Source organism: Caloenas nicobarica, chromosome 9 (genome assembly GCF_036013445.1).
Source record: "Caloenas nicobarica isolate bCalNic1 chromosome 9, bCalNic1.hap1, whole genome shotgun sequence".
In the NCBI taxonomy this organism is placed as follows: domain Eukaryota; kingdom Metazoa; phylum Chordata; class Aves; order Columbiformes; family Columbidae; genus Caloenas; species Caloenas nicobarica.
Window position 1 is genome coordinate 23,027,499 of NC_088253.1, and position 9,882 is coordinate 23,037,380.

Here is a 9,882-nt window from a genome sequence, read left to right on the forward strand (position 1 = left end):
CTCTGCAGCAGGAGCAGCACAACAGCAGCTGGAGGTCCTCCTGCTCTTTGCCAGCCCCTTCACTGCTGCTCGGGACTGTTCATTCTGACAGGAACAGAATCAGAGAATTGTTTTGTTTGGAAAAGACCTTTAAGATCATCAAGTCCAACTGTTAACACTGCCAAGGCCACCACTAAAGCAACATCACTAAGAACCTCATCTCCGCATCTGTTCAACCCCTCCAGGGATGGCGACTCCAGCACTGCCCTGGGCAGCCTGTTCCAATGCCCCACAGCCCTTTGGGGAAGAAATTGTTCCCAAGATCCAACCTCAACCCCCCCGGCACAACTTGAGGCCGTTTCCTCTGGTCCTGTCACTTGTTCCTTGGGAGCAAAGCCCGACCCCCCCTGGCTCCAAGCTCCTTTCAGGCAGTTCAGAGATCAGAAGGTCTCCCCTCAGCTCCTGTTCTCCAGGCTGAACCCCCCCAATGCTCCATTCAAACCTACTTGGGCTCCTTTTTCTTACCTGGGAGCCCTCAGACCTGTATATACTTTTGAAAAGACAAAACTCTGCAAGTCAGACAAAGGCTGCAGGTTTCTCTCCAACCCCAGCCACTGAGAACACTGGCAGACAAACAGCTGCTCTCTAAGCATCACCTTGAACCTCATCACCAGCCCTGTGCTGATCCTGCCTTCCTGGGGAAGATCTTTGGGTGACTCACACTTGAGAGTATTTGCTGTTGTCACTTTGAACCCCATGTCACCAGGCCAGGCACATTAAGGGTTATTTCTAGCCCAGGTACCACAGCAGGGATAAATCTACACAGAGAGATCACATCAGGACTGCACAGCTCCCCAGCTCATCCCAAACTCATCTCCATCAGCATCACCTCCCCCCACAGCTCCCTGCTGTTCTAATTAAGGACTGCCAAATCAATAGCAGGTATTTATATAGGAAAAAAATACAAACTAGACTAGAAAAGCATCCCAGCTTCTTAATCACTTGTGCAGAACACTCACACTACAGAAGGCTGTGCAGCAAGTTCAGCAGAGGTAACGCAGGTGCAGGCACTGAGCAGCTACTCAGTGCTTTCCACACACTTCTACTCCAAGTCTGCCCCACAGGCAGCAGCCTGTTCTTCAAGCACCTAATCAGTTAAATACATACAACATAACTAAAAATAACAATAAAAAATAAAATAGCAGCACAGCTCCAAAGGATACAAGAAGCCTGGAGAACGGCAGGTCAGCAAAGGTATCAGCTCACTGCAGATGAGGTTCACACAGCAGGATCATTTATTTTAAAAATAAGTGACATTTACAATACTTTCTCAAACAGAACTTAAGAATACATTTAATCAACAATGACCTGTCAAATAATGGGAGATGAAAGTGTTGCAGCCTCTCCCACCATCTAAACAAGGCACAGCTGTATGCTGCTATTCCAAAATGTTTTCATATAAAAATCTTCACTTTTTTCACTCACAGAGAAGGAGTTCAGTATTTCCTCTTCTACAAGAGAAGTCCAAACGCCCCAAAGTAGTTTTTGTTAAAATTAAGTCTCAAGAATTTATAAAGCTACTAAATAGAAAGTTTAAAAGCCCTAGGAAAAAAAGCCGGTTTTATAGCCTAAGCCGAAGGGTGGCGTAGATCAAGGCTGGTTCCAGCAGCACAGTCCACACTGAGCAAAGTGCAAAATCAACATAACATCAAGAGTTAAAGCCCCAAGCTTTAAAAAAAAGCTTGAGATCTTAAGGGAGAGAAAAAGAAAAAAAGTGGGATTTTTTGCCTGGCAATGCCCTCTGAGCTGTGAAAAGCTGCTTTAGGAATCTGTCACATCTGTTGCATCTGGGTTAAAGGAATCCTAACCAAGGATCCCGAAGGATTAGTGCGAGAATTACATAATAAACCTGATTTCAATGCAGAACTTCACAGGGTAACACAGTCTGCTGGTGTTCGCAGCCCACCTCTGCTAGCACAAAGTTTTGCCTCTAAAGATGAGCAGTTTCAGAGCTCGGGAATCAGCAGAGGGGGAAATTCCAGGCAGCGCTTGTTCCTGGTACCCAGCTCTGGTGCCTGCGCTCGGATTCAGCCGGGCTCACACCATCCCCACTGGGGCTCTGGAGCGGGAACGGTGCCGGGAGGAAAGGGGGAGATCAGACCCAATTTGCAACAGTGGAGATGATTTTGTAATATTGCTAGAAGTAAAATTAAGCAGGACTCTGATCCCTGTAGCTTTGGAATAAAAGCAGGAGGAGGCAGGAGGGGGTTGCTGAGTTCTGAAATAAAAAGGGGGAAGGGTTTTGTGACACCCACGTCTTGTTTAAGCACCACAGAGATAGAGAGGCTTCCAGAGAAACAGCAAGGGATACTGCTTCCCTCCCCTAGTTGTTCGATGCACAACAGCAGCAGCGAGCTTAAAACTAAAGCCAAACCACATCGTCAGGCTCCATCCATCTTCCCAAGGGTAAGGTTGGAAACCCACAAGGCTGATAAAGGAAAAGCCCCTCAGCAGTCAGGTCTAGAGCTGCAACCCAAGACTGATTTGGAGAAGATAAAAACGTCTTTGGAAAGGTCTTTAGCATCTTCTTGTGGGCAGGAGAAAGCAGGATCCAGCTCTTGTAGAAACATCTGGCAAAGCTGAGGGTGCTTCACCAGGGGTGGAGGGCACATGGACAGCGAGAAGCCAAAGCAAACCCTCCAGTACAGCCCTTTCCTGTGGGATGAGGATGGTGTGGGAAAGCTCTTCCCTTCCCAGGACAGTGTGTTCTCTGGAATGAGACTGTTCTGGATGAAAGTGCAACCCCCTGAGCAAAGCTGAGGGGAGTCCCTCCTGTGCTGCCAGCAGCAACCTGGTGATGTGCGAGTGGGTCCCGTCCTCCCTCCCTCAGCCCGGCACGCGGCTGTCACGCCACTAATCCTCACGGCCAGGCAGGCGGCATGTTAAAATTAATCTTTTTTGGCTTGGGTAGGCATATTTTCAAATCACTCCAATCCCATCTCCTTATTTCAGTCTCATCAGCATCACCAGAGCAGTCCAAGTCCTTTCTAGTACGGAAAATACCACGGCAGCAGCCTTGCCCGACCCCTGAAAATGAACAAAATCAGGGGCATTGCTCAGCTGAGATGCCAAAAAGCAGAGCTACATGCCCTCCACCCCAGGAGCTGGGACTCACCCTCCTGTTCCAGCTAACCCCAACTGAGCCCAGCATACCCCCAAAGGACAGGGCACCCCCAAAGGACAGGGCACCCCCAAAGGACAGGGCACCCCCAAAGGACAGGCCCAGCTCTGGGACCAGCCAGGCTGGGTGAAGGATGCCCACCCACCACCCCCCAAACCCTTGCAGGGATGGGGGGCACAGTGGTGAGTTTCCAGGTGTTTCTGCCACCCCCAAAGCTCCTCTCTGCTTCCCCACACAGTACCAAAGGGGCTGGGATACGGTTGAAGCTAATCTGCAGTGAGACTAGCTGGAGAACAGCTCCAGTCCTGTGCTGGGGACACAAGGGACGCAGGACAGCAGCGGGGATGGCTCTGCCAGGCCACCGCTGGCTGCTCCCATCTGTCCTTCCCTATCTCTGCTGCCCACAGTCCCCCCGAGATGCCCGTGTCCCAGCCGGACCAGCCACCAGGCTCCTGCCAACCCCAGGGACATGGAGGTGATGCTGACAGGGCATGATGGGCAGGAGACACTTCTAGCACAGGTCTCCAATAGGATGCTCTTTCTCCATCTGGGTTTCTCTGTCTGTGCCAGGGTGGGAGGTGCAAAGCCGAAACACTGAGCACAGCCCGGGCGAGGGACAGTTATCCCCATCCTGGGGACACCCCACTCCACCAAGATCTTGACCCAAATATGCAAGGAAACCCCCTGCCAGCTGCTCACCTGTACATCCTCCCTCGCACCCTCGGCTGCTGCCCTCTGTAGTAGCCTCCATGCTGGGACAGCCCTCCCCGGGCTTGGAAGCAGCCCCGGTAGCCCCCGCGGTCAGTGCTGCTGATGCCCGGCATGTTGGTCCTCTTGGGCAGGACCTGGAAGGTGGCAGGGGGGGCTCAGCCAGTGCTGCCGGCACCAGGGTTTGGCACAGCCCCACGTCAGATGCAGGGATGGAGGGATGTACCACCCCAGGGCCTCATCCAGCAATTACCTTAATGACACGGCCTCTGAACACACTCTCATCCAGCTCCACCGCAGCCTTCACGGAGCTCTTCTCCTCAAACTCGATGTAGGCGTACCTGCAAGGGGACCGGGTGAGCAGAGTCCCAGGGACACCCCGCTGCTCCCAAAGGCCGGGGAGCATGGGGCAGTGCCCCCAACGCCCCAACCCCAGCCCCTGTGCGCAGGACCGACCCTTTGGGATGCCCTGAGAACTTGTCGCAGAGGATGGTCACTCGGTTGACCTGCCCGCAGCTGTGGAAGTGGGACTCCAGCTCCTCCGCCGTGCTCCCATAGTCCACCTGCAATGACAGTCCCAGGCTCCCCAGTGTCACCAGTGAGACCCCCAGCTCATCCATCTGCATCCACGAACCACCAAGGGAGGCAAAGGGCCTGGCCAACCCCAGTCACATCTTGTCACCACAGCCTCATCATCTCCTGAGGTTCAGGACACTTTTCCAGCTGAATGTTCCAGCCTGGAAACCCAAATCCAAGAGACAACTCTCCCCCCTTGAGGGAACAAGCAATGTGGCACCATGCACAGCAGCCAGTGGGGTATTTTGGGGAGCTGACACTTGCAACAGATTTTCTGCAAGCCGCTGAGGATCACGGGCAGGTGCTGAGCCACATTCCCAGTCTGGGCTGGGCAGAGGAAAAGCATTTGGGATGGGACCAGCCAGCCTCTGGTGGGGGGTGGATGGGCCCCCGTGACAGGGCTCTCGAACGTACGTTCAGTTGTGCACAGAACAGTGAGGGGGACTCTGCTCCAGGGCCTCCCACTTACGTTGCCCACATAGATGGATCGCTGGTCAACCTCGGTTGTCTTTGGGAAGAGACCTGCAGAGACAAGGGGCTGTGCTGGATGGGGTCGTGGGAGCTCCCTGGCAGAGGGACGTCTATCTGTGCACGTCCCCTCCCAGCACGGCCACCACCGAGCTGACACACTGCAAAGCTCCCCAGGTCCCTGGTCACATCTGGGTAGGTCCAACCCTCCCTGCTGCTGCCTCCTCCATCCCGTTGCTCCGTCTTCACCAAAAAAACCACGCCACACAAACCCACAGTGGGTGACCGCTCTACTGGGGCTGTTGGTGCTAAACTCAGTTACTTAATTGAATTAAATTTAATTAAATTAATTTACTGCATCTTGGCGTGCACAAGTAGGAGGTAAGAGGGGACAGAACCTGCATTAGAACCATGCCATTCCTGGGACCCTGTCCCTCTGCCACCTTGTGTGGGTCCCAGGTTGCCAGGAGAGGCAGAGCCACCTGCTCTGGTTCCAGTTGCCACCCTGTGACCCCAAGGGGACAGCCCGCACCTGCCTCCGAGCTCAGGATGAAGCGGCTCTCAGCTTCCAGCTGCAACTTCTTCAGCCTCTCATCCTCTTTCTCCATCTCCCGCACTCTGGCTTTGATGGCCTCCAGCTCCTGAAACCCACACCAAGACTTGCCTGAGCAGCACACGGAGCAGGGACACCCAGACACTGCTCCCCACCCTGGCCTGGGATGTTGCAGCACTGGGGACAATAGTGGCCTGGCTGCTGGGGACAACAGCCTGTCCCATGAAAAGGGAGTTCAGCTCCAAGTTCCACTGGGGAGAAAGAATAAGGAAACATTTCCTTTCCCGTGATTGCCTGCAAAGCAGCATGTGCTGAAGCAGAGAGGCCCCAGCAGCACCAGAGCTGCCAGAAGGAACCAGAGATTTAAGCTGGTGATAACCAGGACCAACTGACTCTCGCACAGCCAGGCAGACATCTCAGCAGTGAAAGCCGAGCAGCAAGAGTGACAATTCAATTTCCAGCTTCTCAGCTCAGGGATTTTAACATCAGGGGCCCAAGATTATTCTTAATTTTTGGAAGCACTTGAAGAGATGTGCAGAAAGTTTCCCACTTCCTGAGAGAAACAAGCAAAATTGATTCCACCCTTGGCCAGGCACTCACCAGGTCCTGCACATCCAGCTCCTTCTTGCTGTCTCCCTCCAGGTGGCTCAGGTCTGAGTCATCATCTGCAGCCTTCCACAGAGCTGCCAGCTCTGTCACATCCCAAGGCGCCTCCACTGCTGCCAGGGACGGTGGGTCCTTCCACCAGATCCCTGAAGTATCCAGGAAGAGGGGACTGGGCAGGAAGAGGGGCAAAAAGCCGTTTAACAAACAAACAGAAATTTAACATAGACCCTAAAGCAGAACATCAGGCAGAGGCTTTAAGGGTGCTTCCAGCAGAAGGACAAACAGGCACCAAAGCTGTTTGCTCTCAGTGCTGCAGGCAAGCTTGCAGCAAGACCCCAGAACTGCAGGAGTAAGGGCTACTGAGAGGCCTCCAGTTCATACTGAGCCACTTTCCAACTTAGGCAGCTGCAGAGGGGACCTGAAAGCAGCTTCACTTGAGTGAAAAAAACCCACAGGTGAAAGCACCACAGCCTGCTGACAGGGAAGGAGAAGAGTCAGCAGGCCCTGTCCCACCAGCAGAGCTCCCAGGCTGCCTAGAGGGAGCAGCAGGGGGTCCTGCTTCCCCCACGCAAAGGCAAACCCGCACCCTTCCAGCCCCGGTATGTGGGTTGGAGTCCACAGAGGTGCAAACTCTCCCAGCCCTGGGTAAGAAGCTGACCCTGCTCCAGCCCAGAGAGCCTCAGCCCGGTCCCCCCACCGGCCTGGACTCACCTCGCCCGGCCCCCGAACATGCTGCGCGGCCTCCGCGGAGTCGGTGGGACCAGCCGAGCGGCGCCACGTGCGGATCTCCCGCCACCACGTGCGCCCCTCGCGCCGGCGCGCCACTTTCATACATCAGCGGCCAATCAGGGCAGGGCACCCCGCCAGGCCCCGCCCCGTGCCGGCAGGGCGCGTGAGGCGGCCGTGCCCGGCTGTGACACCGGGGCTGCCGGTTCGATCCCCGGGGGCGGCGGCGGACACGCGTGTGCGGTGGGGACGACATTATGCGTGGCCAGGCGGGGACATGGCTCCCCCGGGTTTGAGGACTCCCTCCCGACCCTCCTTGTCCACCAGCCCCGCTGGTGGCGCTGGGGACCGCAGCCAGCTCCCAGCAGCTGCCCCCAGCACAGGGGCAGCATCAGGGCATCCCAAGGGGTTGCAGCATTTGCAGCTGGGAGAGGAGATTCCTCTGGGTTCCCTGGGGACAACCTTGAATGTCCGTCACCGCAGACACCCCTCCTCAGAGCTGGACAGGGGGCAGCGAACGACCCCAGGGCTATAACGAACCCCTCAGGGCTGGGGGCACGGGGTGTGGGGCGCTGCCGGGAGAGGGGGGAGAGGGCACCCATCACAAGCCCAGGCTACGGAGCCTCCAGTTGATATTAAATTGTCTTTATTACACAGATACAGAGTTAAGAACAGACATAACCTGAATCATAAAGTTTACATCTTTCACATGTCAAACATACAGTACACTTAGAGAAAGCGGGAAACAGCAAGGGGGGGGGACAGCATGCCGAAGGAAAGTCCTACCACGTCATCTCTCTGGGCTGACCCCCAAAACCCACCCGGCAGGGCAGGACAGGCTGCTGCCGTGCCCCCCCAGCCCTGGAGGGGGCTCTGGTTTCCAGCCCCCCAGGGACCCCCATGCCCTGGTGTCCCTGTCCCCAGGTCTGGCAGGGTAATGTGGGCAGGGCTCAGCCCCACATGGGGAGGGTGACCAGGGACCGGTGCTGTGAGCGAGGGGGGACAGCAGCACGACACCTCCCTCCCGGGGCTGTGACGTGTGGTGGCACCAGAGGAGCCCCGGGGCTGTCGCCATGGTGGGGACACCCCAGCACAGTGCCTGGGACCTGGGAACAAGGTGACATCTTCTCCCTAACCTCAAACCTACCAGGATCCAGGGGGCCAACCCAAGGAGAAGGGGGGAGCCCGGCAGGCGCTGGAGGAGGAGGGCAAGGAGGGGGGCTGTGAGGGCTCCAGCAGTGATGGAGCAAAGCCCAGACAGGGGTGGGAGCCCCGCTCCGGGCTGCCCAGCCTCGCCGGGACGCGGCACTTTGGTTTAAGCTGGGATTTCAGGTTGGGAATGAGAGGAAGGAGCTGGAGAGACCCTCACCCGCTGGGGATGGGGTCCCAGTGCCACGTCCCTCCTGTCACCTCCTCCAGCCTGGTGCTGCACCCAGCACCCGGGGCTCTGCCTCCCCGCAGGGACCGGGACCTTGGGTGGGCTGTCACCCCGGCCCCCCGCACACACCGACACCATTTCCAAATAACACCCCAAATAATCCCCCATCGCTCCGGCCAGCACCTTCCTGGCCACCACAGCCACCTCCACGCCTGCGTCGCGCCAGCCCCACGGCCGCGTCGCCGCTGCCGTCCTCCCTGCGTCACTAATTTTTTGGGAAATATTACACTTTAAAGCTGTCGTTCTGGTTTGGACATCCGCTAGCACTGCACCGCCCGTCCCCTCCCTCCCTTGGCTTTTGGTTTCAATGCAAAGTTCTTTAGAGTAGTTTTATTATTCTTTTAAAAAAATTTTAAAAATTTAAAAAATGAAAAAAACCCAAAACTGAAGGGAGTGGAAATGAGAGCAGACTCCACAGAAATGCTCTCGTCCATGGTTTCCTGGTGAGGTGGAGGTAGAGGCAGAGCCCTGGTGCGGAGCAGGGCCAGGGGCATGTGGGGACACGTGGGGACACCCACAGCGGCAGGGGCAGGGATGGGCCAGTCACCCGCAGAGCAGGCAGCCCCGCAGCAGGTGCATCTGCAATACTCTTATATATTACCTCTTCTCAGGAAACGTAAGAAAAATAGACGATATTACGTATGTCACACCATAAATAAAGTGAACAGTCACTCAAGGGGCACCTGGCAAATCTCCCATTCTTGGGGTACACAGAATCCCCGCGGGGGGATGCACTGAGGTCTCAGGGTGCAGAGAAACCCACCGGGGGGATGCATCAAGGTCTTGGGGTGCACAGAAACCCACCGGGGGGATGCACCGAGGTCTTAGGGTGCACAGAAACCCACCAGGGGGATGCACCGAGGTCTTAGGGTGCATGGAATCCCCTGGGGGGATGCACTGAGGTCTCAGGGTGCACAGAAACCCCCCAGGGGGATGCACTGAGGTCTCGGGGTGCACAGAACATTCCCCCGCACAGAACAACCCAGTCCCCAGCCCTTCCATCTTCTTCCTCCCCTACAGAAAACACACAGGATGGTTTTTGCAAATGCGGAAAAACTACAGCTCCTATCGAGCACAACAACTTCTGTTCGCCTCCGGCAGCCTCGCTCCCCCACGCCACAGCCTCCAGCGGGTTCTCAGCATCTTTTATTTGGCAAATGTCTCTTATTATTATCACGATCATCATTATTATTATTTTTTTGGACCTCTGCAAAGACTATTTACATTCACATTAGCGTACAGCACTCCTGCCCGCCGGGGCTGCCCTCCTCGGGGCCGGGGGACTTTCCGTATTGCACTCCCGTCCTCTGCGCTTTGTACAACAATGCAAGAAATACAAAATAATGGACAATGTCCTTGGCTGCCTCCTCGGCCAGGAAGGAGGTGGCGCTCGTTTTCCTTTCCTTTTTCCTCTTAAAAATCCTTGCAAAATAAATCCGACGCGGGGTATGGGAGCAGCCCGGCAGTGAGGGGTTTGGGGGGTCCGGCCGCAGGCGTCCCCCGACGGCTTCGGGAAGGGGGAAAACCAAAATCTGTCTTTTCATCTCATTTCTTTTCTTTTAATTCTCTTTTTCCAGGGCGGCGGCGGGCAGAGGTAGAGATGTGCCGACTCTGGCGGTTCTCAGCCACCATCTCCCCCTCCCATGC

General features: G+C 55.8%; 1 protein-coding gene across 1 annotated transcript; it reads right to left on the bottom strand.

The window, feature by feature from the left end:
* Positions 1-3,026: 3,026 nt before the first annotated feature.
* Positions 3,027-6,802, bottom strand: PABPN1L (PABPN1 like, cytoplasmic). Its single transcript, XM_065641173.1, has 8 exons — positions 6,783-6,802; positions 6,066-6,240; positions 5,445-5,553; positions 4,914-4,966; positions 4,325-4,431; positions 4,122-4,209; positions 3,860-4,005; positions 3,027-3,066 (listed from the first exon to the last, which is right to left on the bottom strand). Exons 1-8 carry the CDS (start codon positions 6,800-6,802, stop codon positions 3,027-3,029), a joined length of 738 nt encoding a protein of 245 aa, XP_065497245.1.
* Positions 6,803-9,882: the final 3,080 nt, after the last annotated feature.